This window comes from Sorex fumeus, unplaced genomic scaffold (genome assembly GCF_029834395.1).
Source record: "Sorex fumeus unplaced genomic scaffold, SorFum_2.1 ptg000024l, whole genome shotgun sequence".
Classification (NCBI taxonomy): domain Eukaryota; kingdom Metazoa; phylum Chordata; class Mammalia; order Eulipotyphla; family Soricidae; genus Sorex; species Sorex fumeus.
Window position 1 is genome coordinate 12,328,487 of NW_026606081.1, and position 18,927 is coordinate 12,347,413.

At 37.7% G+C, this 18,927-nt stretch overlaps 1 protein-coding gene across 1 annotated transcript in view; it reads left to right on the plus strand.

Annotated features, from left to right (window-relative positions):
* The window catches only part of SGCZ (sarcoglycan zeta), a 1,114,038-nt gene that overhangs the window by 654,853 nt on the left and 440,258 nt on the right, over positions 1-18,927 (plus strand). The window contains exon 3 of the mRNA XM_056114214.1: positions 15,120-15,314. Coding sequence (XP_055970189.1) covers positions 15,120-15,314 — 195 coding nt within the window. The remainder of the gene's footprint in view (positions 1-15,119; positions 15,315-18,927) is intronic.

Below are 18,927 nucleotides of genomic sequence, written 5' to 3' on the forward strand. Positions count from 1 at the left end.
TGGACCAGATTTTGTTAATACAGTTCATCTTTACTTATTCATTTAAAGAAGAATGTTCTAAATTAGATCTTATTTCACTCCCCCCCAAGTGGTAAAGGTAAAGGTAAAGGCCCTTCCGTTGATCGTCGATTTGCTCGAGCGGGCCCAGTAACTTCTCCATTGGAGACTTTGTTGTTACTGTGTCTGGCATATCGAATACTCTCGGTAGCTTGCCAGGCTCTCCGAGAGGGGCAGAGGAATCGAACTCGGGTCGGCCATGTTGGCCGCTTGTAAGGCAAACGCCCTACTCGCTGTGCTATCGCTCCCCCCCAAGTGAATAACTATAAACAAATAAAATTATTTAGTTCCTTTTATATGATATATATTATAAACCCTGTCCTGCCGGTGCCAGATAAATACCTCCTCTACCTCCACTACATCCACTACCCAGCCACCGCCATGCTCCATGCCTCTTCCTGGACAAGTGGGCAGAGCCTCAAGTATGAGAGAAGCCCCACAGAACCAGGTAAGTGGAACTTTGTGACTTTGGACTCCAGGCTCAACAGGACCGGGAAACAGAGATCATCTGCCTGCTACCACCAATCTCCATCGACTCAGGGTTCACAGCCATAAGCCCCACCCTGCTGGTGCCAGATAAATACCTCATTGGGAGACCTCCACTACCTTCACTACCTCCACTACCCAGCCACTGCCATGCTCCAGGCTGCTTTCTGGACCCCAGGGTCGCTACCTGGCTTTGCGACACATCATAAGACACTTAATATCCATCTTCCAAGATTACCACACCATATCTGATGTGGTTCAAATATGGTGTGGTAATCTTGGAAGATGGGGTTCAAATATGGTGTGAACCACTGAAATACGGGTAATTAGAGGCCACCCTAAAAGCCTCCATCCCTCTTGGAGAGCCTGTCAAGCTACCAAGAATATCCTGCCTGCACGGTAGAGCCTGGCAAGCTACCCATGGAGTATTCGATATGCCAAAAACAGTAAAAACAATGGACCTCATTCCCTGACCCTGAAAGAACCCCCAGTATGGCAGCGTTAAGAAGGATGAGCAATGAAAGGCTGATATAATCTCAGGGCCAAAATAGGCTGCCAAAATGAAGAAAGACTAAAATGACTGTCTGTATTTTCAATGCACATATGCTGGAATCAGAAGGATCCATCGAGGACCTGATGGTGCAAGCACAGAAGATGAAGTATGACATCATTGGTCTGACCAAGATGAGAAGGCATCAACCATATCATGCCACTTTTGGCACTAGAGAACTGTTCCTCAGAAAAAGAGGCATTGGTGGAGTCAGTGTCCTCATCAACACGAACTTGGCCTTACCATTGATTCACTTGAATGCCTAACATCCCAAATCAGACGCTTACACTTGAATAGTTGTGTCTCAATGCAGACAGTATCTACCTTCATCATCTACACACCAAATTCCAACTACGATGAAAAAGAAATGGAGAAATTCTACATAGAGCTGGAGTTCTATAAAGAAGACCACACCTTCTACAAGATCATTGTCAGTGATTTTAAGCCAAGATAGGACAGAGAAGATCACTCAAAGCACTTCACATTGGGACCCATGACCTAGAATGGAACAAACAGGGTGAGAGACTGAGTTCATCATGTCGACCAAAACCATCCATGGTAACTCACAGTTCCAGAGGCCGGATCTAAACGTTGAAGATGGGACTCTCCCAGTGGACAGTTCCACAACAAAATTGACTATATCATATACAATCGATGGTTTTGCCTGACTGATGTCACTGCTGTCCCAAAATTCCAAACGGAACTGGACCACCGTCTCCCTCATGCAAAATTCTACTTCACTAAACTTGGAGAAAAGGCTGCAAAGTTTAAGAAGAGAACTCCCAGAACAACCACCAACTGGGAGCTCTTTGGCACTATTGCGGCAACATGGGAAGATGGTGTCATTGATGACAGACATCAATGAGGAATACATTTGACTGGTTCAGCACCTCCATGATTGTTCAAGAAACGCCGAGAGAGAGAAAGTCACAACAAGATGACTATCTTCAGAAACTCTTGAGCTCATTCACCAACATGGCTTGGCACGAGCCTCCGGAAACCACCCATGAATGTCAGAGCTCACAAAGCAGTTCAGAGAAGCGATAAAGGAAGACCTCAGTGAGAGAATAGCAGCAGCACTGGTCGATGCAGCAGAAGCTGGGAAAAGTATTCACAATGCCCACCTGTCCTTTGCCAACTACAAGACCAAGATGACTGCCCTCTGATATCCTGATGAATCTATCACATCTTCTAGAAAGGCAATGGAGAGTATTATCCATGACTTCTACTAGGATCTCTTTGATAGCCAAGTCCAACTCCCCACATATAAAATTCTGCAGGATGGATATGTCGTTCCTAACATTCTCCCTTCCGAAATCTGATATGCTATTTCCTTGGAAGCAAACAGCACCTAACCCATACAAGGTCAGACCCGAACACCTGTAGAATCTCCCGTCAGTACTTGTCAATACAGTGGCTCAGCTCTTCACATGATACCTGCCTGAATGCAAGGTTCCGTACCAATGGAAAACGAGCAGGAAAACCAGTAGAACAGTCCACAACACTGGCAACTATCACCCAATCTGCCTGTATTCAGTCATCTATAAGTCATCCTGAATAGGATTGAGTCATCCTGAGTAGGATTGGCAGAACACTAGATGAACCATGTGAACAAGCCGGGTTCTGAAAACCATTCAGCGCGATTTACCATATCAACACAGTGACAAAGCTCATTGAGGTTTCTCAGGAGTTCAAGATGTCACTCTATCTAACGTTTTTGATTTAAAGAAGGTCTTTGATTCTGTTGAGACTGAAGCGGTCATTAAAGCCCTAGCCAACACAGGGCATTCAAACTCAGTACATCAGGATCCTCCCTCAGTACATCAGTACATCATCAATCCATGAGCTGTATTACGGATTCACCACCAGGATCTCAGCATTCTACAATGAAATGATCATTGATGTCAACAGAGGGGTTCGGCATGGTGATACAATTTCATCGAAACTCTTCAATGCCACCCTCAAGAACATCATGCAATGACTGGAATGGGAAGGAATGGGAGTGAAGATAGATGGTTGGTAACTATACCACCTCTGCTTCACTGATTACATCATTCCAATAACACTGAACATTAGCCAGACGGCACAAATGCTGGCTCACTTCAACTGTGAGTGCGGAAAGATCAGACTGAGGCTGAATCTCACGAAGACAATGTTTAGAAATGGACTAGTTCCTGACATTCCATTTGCTCTCAACGAAATGAACATCTTCGAATACAGCAGTTATGTGTACCTACGTTGAGAACTAACATGACAAACGGCCTGGCACCTGAGTTGCGCAGGAAGAGAGCACCTTCAAGAGTGTCAAAGAAATAGCTAAGAGGACGAAGAACCTACAGCTCTGGGTGCATCTCTTCAACTCCACCATTCTCCCTGCACTTACATATGCCTCAGAGACCTGGGCCCTACAAAAACAAGATGAGAATGCTATTTAGGTCACCCAAAGAGGAATCGAAAGAGCTATGTTTGGAGTATCACGTTTCACTTAAGTGAGTGAAGGAATCCAAATTTCCGACCTCCTATGATGATTGAGAGAATCAGGGACACTATCTAATTTGCCAAGGCATTGAAAATCAGATGGTCTGGACACGTAATGTGATTTGAAGACGACCACTGGACTAGAGCTGTTACTGACTGGATTCCTCATGACATCAAAAGAACGTGTGGCCGCCCACCTTCAAGATAGTCAGGGGCTGGAGCGATAGCACAGCAGGTAGGGCGTTTGCGTTGCATGCGGCCGACCCGGGTTCAATTCCCAGCATCCCATATGGTCCCCTGAGCACCGCCAGGAGTAATTCCTGAGTGCAATGAGCCAGGAGTAACCCCTGTGCATTGCCGGGTGTGACACAAAAAGCAAATAAATAAATAAATAAATAAATAAATAAATAAAAAGATAGTCAGACTTCTTCATCAAGACCCTGAACAAATGGTTTGAGGCCTCTTCATGTTCCTTTGGCAAGAAGACACCATTGGGCTACACTAGCACGTGACAGGGACAAACGGGAGACTTTTCTGGCCCCCGCTGGAGCAAATCGATGAGTAATGGGATATCAAGTGATTAAGTGATTCATTAGAAAATGATACATTCCATTAAAATGATTCCATTCCATAATAAATAAATGTATTATAATGTAACTAAGTTAAATGAAGGTTAAATATAATTAAGGATGTCAAATATAGGACCGTAGGGATGACTTTCAGTACAATATGTATTTTGAAAATTTTTTGAATTGTTTGCAACATTCTTCATGACAAGTTGTGTTTTTATAATTAATTTTTAATGCCAGGAAAGTCATTCTTCATCACTTTTTTTCTTAATCAATATTCTATTGTTCTTAATCAATTTTTCTACTCACTCATGTTACTCTTTTCACTCTTCTTTCCCAGATGTGTGATCATTGTTTCTTTAAATATCGTTGTTACTTTAACTTTTCCAGTTAAGCTCTTAAATAACATTTCCAGCATTTGTTATTCTGAAAAAATATGCAGCCTACCTCCAGCTGTTAACATGCAGCAATGCATGGCAGAGGGCTAGTTAAGCTTTCAATCTTAGTGAACATAGTGCCCATAACTATGCATTTTGCTCTTATTGATAGACCTTTGAGTAGACCACAATGTACTAGTGGTAGGGGGGAGACTGCCAGCTTCCCTGAGGGCTTAATTTTAAAGCCAAAATTATGTAAAATGAGGCAAAATTAACTATTGCATCCCTGGAAAATTTCTTCCTATTTGTCCGTGTTTTTTAATAAAGCTTTTGTACATCTGGGAATGTATTTTCCCTTTAATGTATATTGGGGTTTTTCTTTTCTGTCAGACTTGGCTAGAATTCTTTTCTATTTCATATCTCAAGCAGCAGCCCATTTGACTTAGATACCTTCTATCATTTTTGATATTCTGAATCTAGGCTGCTTTTCCATGTTTTAAAAACTGACTACAGCATTTTTGGTAAAACAACTGGAAAAAGTATATCCATTCCAAATGGACATTTTTCTTAAATAGCAAAATTTAACTGCTATCAAGTTGGAGAGTACCTTTGAGATTCCACTCTCATAGATAGGGAGAAGTTTAAATTGCCATAGTAAGTGAACTTTAGTGGATGGTTTTCAATCTTCCTCAACATTAGTGGGTGTTTAGAGACTCATTTTCTGGGAACAGAAAACAAAATGCCTTCCTGCTATGTAAAGTTTACACCATAGAATTTAGACACAGCCTTTTTTGGGATAAAAACAATATTTTAACCAGGTCTTTAAATTTTATTTATAAAATAAAAATACACTTGAATTATGGGGAGCAACACTGTCTGAGGAGATGGAGGTAAATTTTGAAGGTGAATACTTTGAACAATTTAAAATGAAAAGATGACTTTATTTTCCCACTGACTCACACTGTGTTCTTATATAAATTGGTGTAATATTCACTTGTGACTCAAGAAAACTAGGACAGAAAGAGACTAAGTGACCTGCCCTGGGACACACAGATAGGCTGACTTGGCTGGGATTACAACTTTACCCAGAAGACTGGGATTGCATTTATTCTATTGTGTTTCATTCCTGTCTGAACAAATAAGAAACAATGTAGTGTTAAATCTAAGATGATAAAAACTTAATGAACAGTGACACCAACATGATTTACCACTTCTCCTAATATATGAGCTACTCCCAGTGAGCATGTTTGGAGTTTTGGAATCTAAATTCAATTTTATGGTCATATGGATGCTGTATATAGGTTCTTAAGTTTGCTGGGTGCAAAAAAATTAAAAATAATATCCCAAATTATCTAAGTTACTGTCCAGGAGACACACGTTCCCTTTTTTACTCATACTTCCCATGACAAGGTATGTAAGAAACAGATCTGAATTAAAATTAGATGTTCTATTTATATTTTAATTTTAAGGAATCAAATAATGAGGTAAATGATTTCCTCTTTCCATAATTTGCTTTAATCTCTTGGGCATTTGCCTTGCATGCAGCCAACATGGCTGACCCGAGTTCGATTCTTCCGCCCCTCTTGGAGAGCCCGGCAAGCTACCGAGAGTATCTCGCCCGCACGGCAGAGCCTGGCTAGCTCCCCGTGACGTATTCGATATGCCAAGCACATTAACAACAAAGTCTCCAATGGATACGTTCCTGGGCCCGCTCGAGCAAATCGATGAACAATGGGAGGGCCATTTTTTTATGTATTAATTATGAGTATTATTAAAATACTTGAGAGTCATCATTTGTTTTTAAATAACTTTTGTGACCCTAGCAAAAGCACAACCATCAGGTGTCTGCCTTGCATGCAGTCAAGTAAGACTGATACAAGAGCATTTCCGGGAGTGATTCCTGGACATAACACCAGAAATAAGCCCTGATCACAACCAGGTGTGGCCAAAAATCAAATAACTAAGTACATATGTTAACTTTTGAGAAAATGTGGGTGTTTTTGCAGCTTTATCATATTGGCAGTCTATTGTAGAATTAGTGTTAGAGACCGTAACTTCTCATTATCTGTCTTCAATTACCTTTCTGATTACATCAAGTACTAATTCCAAAGTGTATTTTTTTCTATTCTTCGGATTAGAAAATTTTTAGGATTTATACAGCTTTCTCCTCCAACTACCTGCAGCCTTATCATTTCTTACTTCTCTTCCAAATTGTTCAAATGATTCTCCCTCCCTCAACCTCCCAAGATCATGAGGTAACAAGCATATAGTGGGGTCACTTAGTCTTCCAGGTAATATGTCTAACCTATAAAACATAAAGAAGTGCATCCCATTAAATTTGTGTTTTTACTTTTTATTCGGCCAATAACAATTTAAAACAATTGTACATGGTTTTAGTACTTAACATCTACTCTTTATCTGTTCTTACAAATATCAGCCGATGTTGATTTTTTTAACCTTTGTTTTAGCCTTTATAAAACTCTCCATTGAGAATATGTACAAAATTTACATGTACATAAAATATGGAGCATCAAAAGAATATCACATTTTATGATTGCCACTCAATGCCTCTCCTGCAAACCACAGGACCCAAAAGGAGAGAGAGAGAGAGAGAGAGAGAGAACAAAAGGGAATGCCCTGCCACAGAGGCAGGGTGAGATGGGGGGGACAGGGGGTGGGAGGGATGCTGGCACCCGTGGTGGTGGAGGATGGGCACTGGTGGAGGGATGGGCACTTGATCATTGTATAACTGAAACCCAAGCACAAAAATTTGTAAGTCTATAACTGTACCTCATGGTGTTTCACTAATAAATACTAATACTACTAATAATAATTAATAATTTTAAAAAGAATACCACATTTCTTCATATATGTCCTCCTTTCTCCAGTTCCTGTCGAGGTCCTGGCCAGACCCCGGCACATGGGAGTATGATTCCTCGAAGTCCACGGACTTACTTCTTATGAGAGAGGGAGTGGGAAGGGGAGAAGCCTCTGCCCTGGTCCTCTGCTCACTGAGGGATTCCTGCACGCTGCTGCCTAGAAAGAAAGACTCAGAGCCGGGGGAGGAGGGGGTGGAGTCTGGTGGTCAAGCAGTTCTCCATTTATTGACTCTTACACAGGGGGTTTTATGCACACAATGGGGGGGGGGGGGCATTCCACACATGTATCGCGTTTATCTCGTCGAGCACAGTACAGATGCTACTTAATGATCTGTATTCCTGATCTCAGGTCCTGGTTAATCAGCTTAGGCAAATGTTAACTGTCACGCCCCTTATCCCATTGTCTCCTCAACCAGAGTGTCTATGTGTGTGGAATGCCAGAGCAAGCTCCTGGACCCTGTAAACAGGCCAGCTCTTACTATTAGTGGCAGAGGCTTTGGTCAAAGTCTCAGGCTGGCTGCTGAGACCCCAGCAGGTTTCAATTTGGAAAATAGGTAAAAACTTCACCAAGAAAGGAAAGGTGTAAAAGGAGTATAAAAGGAGTATGTAGTATAAAGAGAGAACATGGTACTACTTCATATGAACGTTCTAAGTCCAAAACATGGAAATCCTAATAGAGCAAGTCTTGGAAAGGTGGCTTTTAGGCAGTGTTCTGTGAAGTCTTCTCTATATGCCTGAGCCAGGCACCTGTGAGCTGTAACCACTAGCAAAGCTATTTTCAGAATTGCTCATGCTAATGTGAGTTAGAATACCAGTGATATGACCAAAAATAAAAATAAAAACCTTATTCTCATTGGCTTGTAAATTTTGTAAACTGCCTCTGCTTGTCCTTTTGCTACAGTTGTCTTTAGTTCACTAGACTGTCAGGAAATTGTAACTTGTTCCTTATTCCTTATCGTCGTCTCAGTTATTGTCCCTATGTTGAATACCATCAATTTTTTAAATTCTCTGTGCCATATCTTTCACGTTGCCCTATGATTTATGACTCTGTAGTCTCATCTGAAACCTCATTACCTTGCTCTTCTCTGACCCTCAAAGCATTGCCAATAATCAGTCTTCCACTTCCTTCTATCTTATATTCAGTTTAGATCCTATTTACCTATCATCTAGGAAAGTTTTTATATTTTTTATCAGCTGAATAACATTCTTTGGAAAATGTTCAGCCATTTAATAAAAGTGTCCCCATGATGTTATAGAATGCTTATGTTATTGTCCTCAGACACTCAAGATTTAAAGGAGAGGCTTAGAGAGGACATGGCTTAATTTGATAGAAACGATTTTAGAAAAGAAGGGGAAATGTTGGGAAGCTGGAGCATGTGATATCTTTAAGTCAGAACTCTGACAAAGATTGTGATGAACCTCTTTCTTTTTTTTACATTTATTTTTACTATGAGATAATTGGTGCTCTGGTTTTGATTTGATATAAGCAGGACGACAAGTAAAGGGGCTGGGGAAGAGATGGATGTTTGGAAGGATCGATTCCCTTCTATATATCTTGGGTGCATATCCTGGACATATTTTCAGGAGTTTTTTGGATCCATTCTCTCTTTTCTAGTCTCATGCTGTCTATTCCCCTCCTGTCCCTATGTAATATTTCAGTATTGACACATCTATTAACTTCCTCTATTCTATAGCTATTGTTCTGTTTTCACAAAATGTATTCTAATATTCATCATCTCCCGAGCACATCGTTATTTGGTGTTGCTTTTCAACTCATTATATTTTCCCCAAATATGTTAATTTCATGTATGCAGTGATTTTGGACACTTCCTATACATAATTGTCACCAAATACATATTTTATCAAATAAAGACCCATTTTTACCTGCAGTCTCAACTACCATGCCCTGCTCTGAGTAGTTACGTATTAAAACGCCCACTTTAAAATGATGCCAGCTAGATTGGAATAATAAGCACATTCCTTTGGCCTTACTAGTTTATACAGCTGCCCCTTTCTGTGAGACAAGCGAATAATAGCAGATGGTCTCTGCTAATCTAGTTAATTTTTTTCCCATTCCATCCAGCTCTGTAGACTTCAAAGAATTCCCTAGGGCTAAATTATTAGTGATTATCCATGTGTAGGTTGGCCAGATTAAAATATTCTCTTTTGGCCTTTAAATGCTGTGTTATCAAATTGACTTAAAATACCTCTCTCTAAACACCAAATTTTATACCTTTAAAATTTAGAAAATGTTGAAAATTGTACACATTCTAATTTTGTTAACCTATGATTCTTTCAGTTGACCTCACAATATCTTATCAGAAATTGTATTCACATTACCTGGCATTTGTAAACATGCTTCTTTGTAAAGAAAGTATAAATTTAAAAATAAATTTATCTTGAATTACAGGGAATGTAAATACATGTATTCTTCTTAACGAAAATGCTCATTACCATATTGATCCAAGAAAATTTGAAGATTTCTTTTTCTTTGTACTTAGTACTAGTGACAGTGTTTTAAAAGTCATTCCACTCTAACGGAATTTATTGTAGACATTAAGTAAGGCATAAAACAGAATTATAAAACTAAGATGAAGAGGTTCGTACTTAAGTAGCCATGTAAACCAAAGTAATTACAAAAGCAGGATTTTGGGAATATAGAAAGTATACTGAAGAAAGAAGACTAAAGTAGAGGAACAACTAATACAGTAGGATTCCTTTAAGAAATCGCAATCATCTCTGTTTCTGGGAATCAACTTGATGTTCTGAGAAACTATGGGTCCCTGTGATTGTACATTTGATTGATAATTCCTTTGGTATAATGATATTTTATAGAATTCTTATAATGCCAAAGAAACCAGATACTTCAGAACATTTTAGTACTTCAAAACGCATAATCATGTAAAACTTTAAGTAAAGATTGTGACGAGCTTAAAATTTAGGATAATTTGCTAAATTTCTTAAAGTGGTACTTTTTAAAATTAAAAACAGGTTTTTTTCCATTTTGAGGAAGGGGAAGGAGCGAGATAAAAGAGAGTAATATGCTCAACAGAGAACATGGGGTTCTCCACATCCCAGCAGTATATATGAAATATAAAAGTACACATCTCAAGGGAGGAGCTGCTGGGAAAACATGTGCTTGATTACCACATGTGCTCTTCAGCAACACATGAGAAAGGAAGCATGTGCATATGCTGCCTGGGCCCTTGTGCTGCTGTGGAGTGTATGTAGAGTAATAATTTTAAAGATTCTTATCTGCTAGTATTGCTACGGCAACATAGTCTCCAAATGCTTTTGATTCATTAAAATCTCAAATATTAAAATTTAAGTAACAATTTTTTTTTCTGAAGGAAGTTCTAACATTGTTATCTTTTTACAATGTGGATACTCTCAGATGTTTTGTGACTATGAAGGTTTATAACATAAATAACATTAAGTTAACGTTTAATAAACTGTTGTATTTCTTGAGATGATAAAAAAGATTGAATGAAATATTTTCATGGTTTATTTACAGTCTTGGCATTTTTCCCCCATTTGACTAATTATTGGAGAATTTTGACACCGTTAGCAAAAATCTCTTGCTTTTCAAAAAGAGTCTTTTTGCTGAAAGATCATTTTCTTTATAAGTTTTTTTTAATTTCTGATGCTTATTAAATCTTTATTTTCTAAAGCATGTTAATCACCCTTTCATGAGTGAATGTATATTGCAAAAATAGAATGTTATAGAAGAGCAATTTACTTTGTAAAACTATCAGTACATGATCTAAACAATCCCAGCATTTGACTTGTGATTTCTTTGAAATGATTTCTATCAAGGAAGGTTTCCTTCCAGCCATCAGGCAAATTCAGACTGGTGCACTCTTGCCCTTCATCACTTCCATGTTCTTTCCTCTTCTGCCCTTAATCCTAGACTGTTGGATTATAGTTCTAAACATTTCAGGTTTAACATTGGTTTGCCATTTCTCCTCTGACCACATCTTCTCTGCTGTACATAACTTAGGTTTACTGAGTAACACCCATCCATCGCAATACTCCCAAAGCACTCCCATTTCCTCTGTATTCATCTTTAATTTCTCCTTTATGCTCTGCTTCTCAATCTGCTAATCACTCATTTCCTCTAACCAGAAGCTGTGACTTGTAAAGTCAGTTTCTTCAGAGATATGGATTTTGTATTTGTAAGTGAAACACTGATTTTCTCTTTCCCTTATGTCCTTTGCATAGTTTACTTTAGAGTAATGTCCTTTTGTATAGACATAGAAGGACAGTTAATGTTATGCTTTTGTAATTTGGAAGTTCATTGACTTTGAAAGTCATCTGGACATCTGTCATATTTAGTCCACTTATGCCACAGTTGTCTTTAGTTCCTAGCACCCCAGAAGCAGGATTCCAACAAAGGTAGTGGATGGACCCAGGGCAAACTTTAAACTAACGTGGCATCAAAACAAGTCAGGCTAAGTGCCATGAAACTAATGATAAATTATAAGCATGGTCGTGGGAAAATGCTGCCATGACCCAAAGGGAAGTGACTGGACAAGAACCCTGCTAAGGTTAAGAAGGACTAGGCCTGGGGACTGTAGTCTGAGATCTATAAGGAGATGTCCCCAGAAGAGCCATCATATAAGCTTAATATATCTTACTATGCCCATATAAAAAGACTAGAAAGATTATTAAGGAGTAAATCTAAGATGATTGTTTATGAACTAAGGAAAAGAGAAGTACACCCTTAGAGGAAGTTCTGCCCTCAGGTGGATCTCCTAGCTGAAGGATACCTTCGTTTTACTACAGCTTCCCTGGAAGAAAGGGCTTCCATATGTTGATAGTGCTATCTCACCTGGTGCGATTGCTACACCAAACTGTTTTCTATAACTAGGCTGTGAGATTGGTCTGGATGAGGAGGAATATGGGCAGTGAGTGAGATTGAAGAAGACAAAGGAAGATTAGATTGGAATAAATGACAATTGATCACCAATTATCCTGGTCTCCATTTTCTCCTTTTTTCGTCCATGGCCATTGGCTATAGGGGATGGGAAGGCAGTCTGACCAATGAATACATGTGGCAAGAGAGCATCGTATTTGTCATTACAAACTGGACAGTTCCTGAAGTTCCTTCTATATTCATCTCATAACATATTCTCAATACGTTTTGTAATCATGATCAAATTAATTATAAGTCCTTTAGCAAAGTCATCTCCTGCACATTACGCTCACTCTCTCTGTCTCTCTCTGTCTTTGTCTCTCTCCCTCTCCCTCTCCCTCTCCCTCTCCCTCTCCCTCTCCCTCTCCTCTCCTCTCTTCTCCTCTCTTCTCCTCTCTTCCTTTGATCGGTCTCTTCCCCTCTGATCACTCTCTCTCTTTTGCTTCTGGGCCACATCAGGCTGTGCTTAGTCATTACTCCTGGCTCTGCACTCATTCAGAGATTATTCCTGGTGGATTTAGAAACCAAATGGAGTGCCATGGATCAAACCCAAGTCACCTGCAGGCAAAGCAAGCACACCTTATTCATTGTACTATCTCTCCAGACCCAGAACATCTCTCTTTCAAATTAGAATTTACAAGACTAAAATTCTCATCTTCATGAATTATTATCTTAAAGAGTAATGTTAGCAGATAAATAATAAGTTAACTTTGTATCATGAAAGCTTTTCTCTGCTGTTATTAGAACTTTGAATCTAACATTATTATTTGATTAATTAAAATGTTTGATTATGTGATCCCTATGCACTTCAATTCTAAACTTGGAGGAAATACATATGATAGTGTTAAATGTACTTGCAAGATTTTATTCTATTGGAAAGACTAGGGATCCCACAGAGAGCTCACTTCACTGAGATTCTGAGCCAACTATGGTGGAACTTTGAGGATGTGGTGCTACATGGACTTTTGGTAAAAGCAGTAACACTTGGGGGAATTTGTGGTGCTGGAGATAAAACAGAGTTAGCTGCAGGCAAGGTGTGTTCCTTAAGCCTGAAATAGTTCACTGGCCTCTGGAAGTTACAACTTGAAAATTTAAACAAAAGTGGAAAAATGTGAAATAGCTTATTTTCCTTCACTTCAAAACATTTTGTTTAGAGCATCATTGAGCCAGTGAAAATCATAACTTTGGTACCTTTAATTCTTTATTTATGTCACTTCTATTTTGATATGATTTATTCAGCATTATTTCTGTTGGCACATTAGTTCTAGATATACCCAATAAAAACAGTCTGAGTAAAACCTAAAGAGAAATAATTTGCACAATATTTTCCAATAAATATAATGTTTTGTAAAAAATAATGTTTTTTTTTATTTTATTGAATCAGCTTTCATGTTTGGGTTACAATCACACAATGATCAAACACCCTCCCTCCACCAGTGCACATTCCCCACCACCAATATCCCCAGTATTCTCCCATTTCCCACCCTCCCCCTGCCTCCATGGCAGACAATAGTCCGCATACTCTCTCTCTACTTTTGGGCGTTATGGTTTGCAATACAGACACTGAGAGGTTATCATGTTTGGTCAAAAAAATAATGTTTCTATAGTTACAAATATTTATTATTAAAAAGTAGATGCCCATGAATTTTTTTACTATTTTATTTTATTTCATTTTTTATCTCATTTTAAGGGAGCTCCAGCCAGTGCTCTGGGGGCCAAGAGATTGTTGAGCAAAATGGTCAGATGCTCTAAGGCTAGGCTTGAGATGAAGGTGCTGCTGGGCTCTGCTATTCTCTGGACTTCCATGGTCAGGGTCATGTTCACCAAAGCTCTGGGACCTCCAGGGTTGCACCTGGTGATTCTTGTGCACATCAAACAGGTCAGGGATATTGAAGGTGTGTGCGCTAATCCTTGTGCTATTTCCTAAGCTCCTTCTTGTACATTTGAATTCATGTTTCTAGACTGTATTAGAGAGTAAAAATGCTTTAATTTGTACCCATCAATTTAGAAGTAAACTTTATTTATATGGGGGTCTCACCCAGAAGTGCCTAGGGGCTCTTTGTGCCAAGCTTTTTGGGTACTAAGGGGACTATCCCATGATAGGAACCCAGGCATTCTGCACGTGAAGATCGTGCACTATGCCTTCCCCAGCCCATACAAAGCAGATTTCTGCTTTAAAGAATCATATTGTAGGATAATACAGTACACTGTGGTGTCTTGATAGACTATTTTTTTTCTCACTCATAAAACTAAAATAATATTTTAAATAAAAATTTCATTAAGCAACTGTGGAATTCTAAGTAAAATAAATTTTCGTTTCATACTTCTTAATACACTTACATTTTATTAAAATATTTATACTGAGCAATTTCCGGTGAAGGCACAGAAAAACTTTTATGGTTGGCTCGGTTTATCCTGAAGAATAGATAAATCCTGTTATAAGATAGCTTATATGGTTGTGATAAGATAGCTTTATTATGGTTGTTTGCTTGTAAGAGTAGGAATTATCAGATATTTCTGAGACAAAGACAACTTATTGGCTCTGGGCAATCTGAAAATATTATCTCTCTAATAATTATAAAAAGTAGTTGGTTAACTCTACAGAAAAAAAACATTAATAATAATGGTTAAATGACCTAAATGAATAAATAATTTTATCTATGCAACAGTCGCCGTTAGCTCACTAGACTAATAGAGCACTCACTGCACATTATTCTGTTATTTTGTATCTTTTAAAATAGAAGTCATTGGTTTTATTTTTGAATGCTTTTTCTTTTCTTTTCTTTTCCTTCCTTCTTTCATTTTTAGATGACACGAGAACAATACATACTAGCAACACAACAGAATACCTTGCCAAGGGCTGAGAATGCACAACTTTACCCAGTGGGAATTTATGGATGGCGAAAGAGGTGCTTATACTTCTTTGTCCTTCTGCTGTTGGTTACTATGATAGTTAACTTAGCCATGACAATTTGGATTTTGAAAGTTATGAACTTCACTGTGGTAAGTACAACCCTGATTTTTCATTTGTTTCTTTTGGTTCAATGGTGATACAATTCTAATTTGATATATTTTTAAATTTAATTTGCTCATCGAGAACTTTGTCGTTAAACCCCAAGACTTGTGTATTTTAAGTCCTCATTAAATATATGATAAATAAATAAATAAATATAAATATATATAAATAAATAAATAAATATATGAGAGTATTTGATATGCCAAACACAGTAACAACAAAGTCTCCAATGGAGACGTTACTGGGCCCGCTCGAACAAATCGACGATCAACGGGAGGGCCTTTCCCTTTACCTTTATTAAATATATTGTTTCGTGATACATGTATGGTATTACTGCGTAGTATTTAAATGTGAAAAATTTACATCATGACTCAGCATAGGATATTTATTTATCTGAAAATTAGAAAGACAGCATTTAATGTTTCTTGCTATACCTCAGAATGTAAGGAATGAGTATGCCTTTAGCGATAATATTTCACTTGAAATTCATGTTGAAATTGTTAAAAGCTTCTTGTAGAGTTCGTCTACATTTTTTTTTCAGTATCTGCTTTCTGTAAGTTACCACCTGATCAAATCTAAGTCGTGGAATTTTTTGCTAGGTTGCATGAACAATATCTATACTTTTCATCAAATCTCATCCTTTTAGAGCATGCATGTATAATAGACCATAAAGCTGAAATTAAGTAATTCTTTTATGAAAATTAATAATAGCAGGACTTTTAAAATGTATTAAATTTACTTGTTTATTGATTGTATATAGTAAATATATGCGCATGATTTGTGTGTGTGTGGGGGGGAAATTAGCAGCTTCAGCATTCTTGTTAGCTAATTTTATATTATCTGACTAAATTCTCTAATTTCTCCACTCTGCCTTAAATTCCTGCTTTGCTTACAATCATCAGATATTTTCACATCTAAGCAAGTGTCTTTCTTTTGTTGACAAGAAGTCTTCTTTAGAAGTCTGAGTTTAGGAGGCCAGTTCAAACCTGACTATTCACAGATTTTTCTATACAGAATTTCTTTTTATTTTGATTTATTTTGTTTTGTAATTCTACTGTACATTGATTTAGAAAAAGCTGTTTCTCCGTTATTTCACCCACACCTGATTTGTGCTCAGGACAGAGATCAAAAGGGAAAAATGAGTCCATCATTTGTCCCAGAGTAGTGTGCTGCTATTGTAAGCAAGTGACTTAAACCTTCTAGGGAGGAAAAGTTCTAACTGTGCCCATTATTATAAACCATACTCATGGAGAAAAATGAGCTGAGCAATGAGTCCTTCATTTAATGCACAGCAAATATTGGTCTTATCAAAAATGAAACTGGAAATAAGGAACAATAGAGAGAAGGTAGTAGGCTCCATTATTAGAGAGAAGAGCTGTGTTGGGATTGGTACATGTGTTCAGGGTCAAGGGATCAAGATATGTGAGGCTGTGTTAAGCAAGGGATAAAACTGAGTCTGATACATCTGAACCACTCCTTTGTCACTTAGGCTCATCTACTCCTTACCTCATTTGAAAATATTTTGGCAAACTGTCACCGACTGGCTTCATATTTTTTGTTTGGCTGAGCTCAATTTCCTCCTGTGACTAGTGTCTGAGTTTCATTACTGATTCATTTAACTCCAGACAGGGCCAATGTGTATATATCCCTGCAGATTCTTTTATGCACACAGAACCACCAGGTAAACTGGTGGTTTCAGACACAGCTACTCAAGTCTGTTTTTAAAGGCCATTTTTATGCAAGATTTTAAACTTCAAGAATTCAGTCTCCTCTGCCTAAAGTCATCTTTCCAAAGCTTATGAAAGATGTGATCAATTGGATCACTTCAGGGAGCCTAAATTCTCTTTGGTAACAGAGCTACAGGAATTTTCAGATTCAAGACATATTAGCTTCTCAAGCATACCTAAATTAATTAAGAAAATTGACTTAACTGCATAATTACATGGTTGCATGCATGAGGCACCCAATACCTTGCCCCATGCTGAGGTTAACCTTGGATAAGTCATTCAAAAGAAATAATTGAAACTATCCTCTTTGTCCTTAAGGATCTAAGTAGGCCGGAGGGTTCCTGTCACACATGGAGCTAGATAATTTGAACCTCAGCTGACCAAAATGTAAATTGCAACACATTCCTGGAAGCAGTGAAAAAGGAGGGTATTTTCATGGGTATCTTGCTGTTTGTTTTTTATTTAGGCCTTATTTTTTAATCACCATTTTGCTCTTTTTATAGTTAAGAAAAAAATAGAAGTCTGCTTTTTTTTTCATTCATATAATCTGTTTGTATAGACGTTAAACTAATGTAAAGATTTTAAAATATACACAACTTGTAGTATATTTACATAACAATCTTTGTAAGAAAATATTCTTTCAATTCTGTGATTCTTTATGATTCACAATAGTTCTGAATTGCTTGAATAGTCCTGATTTTTTGTTGTCCTGAGTACTCTATATCAGATTAAGTTGTTTGTGCTTTAAAAAGTATAAAATTAATTGTAATCCCCTTATATTAAGAAAGTAAAAAAATCAATTTTAAGCTTTTTCTAGTATGCTATAATTGTATCTGTCTCAAGTGAATACCTAAAAGCACTCTCTAGACTATCGAATGAAAGTATAAAGTTGTGTGTAAATTGTTTGGGGAGTACTTTTGATCTGAACAGAATATATTTTACTTTCATTATAAGTATTGCTCTTCAGTCCATTAAAAGATGACTTTTATATCTTTTGAAAGCTGGATAAACTGGGTCTATCATTATTATAAAAAATGTTGTATTTTTTTCACACAGAAATATAGGTTACCAATCTCCTTTATTATGCTTCTGTATTTTCTCATTATTGCCTTATTATGCATGGTCTGTTCTCAGTTGTTCAGTTGATAGGACCTTATTTTGTTCTTTATTTTCTGAAAAATAAAACAATTCTGTGATTGTGAGATCCAGTTTCAGAGAATCAAGAGAAGGAAATGAGTTTATACTACATGACAGTAGACAGAATAGATAGAAACAGTAATTTTCTGGTTCTAAAAGCTGATAAATGTTGGAATGACCTTGAGAGATATTTAGAACCTTCATCTCCCAACCAGTATAAACCAATTGCAAGTTTTTCTTTCTGTTGTTTGATTGTTATTTCTTGATTCAGAATAAATGGATTAGTCAGCAGATCTTAAAAAACCAGGCATTCTGCTGAATCAGTACACTTTTATTGTTTGAAGGGCTCACTACAGTTTTCAAGTTGAAAATATATATTTTATATAATGATAACATATTCATTTTACTTAAATAACACAAGTAAACATTAGTAACATCAGATTACAACTTAATTCATTTTAGATATGTTTATTAAGCACCAAAAGAAAGCATGAAAACATGGATACTGTTAATAAAAGAGAGAAAAGTCATGACTATAACAAAAATGTCAGCAATGTCAACATAACAGAAGCAATTAATTGATCTCATATAACTTATATGTGCATGTGTAGCTGGAGCGATAGCACAGCGGGTAGGGCGTTCGCCTTACAAGCGGCCAACATGGCCGACCCGAGTTCGATTCCTCCGCCCCTCTCGGAGAGCCTGGCACGCTACCGAGAGTATTGGATATGCCAGA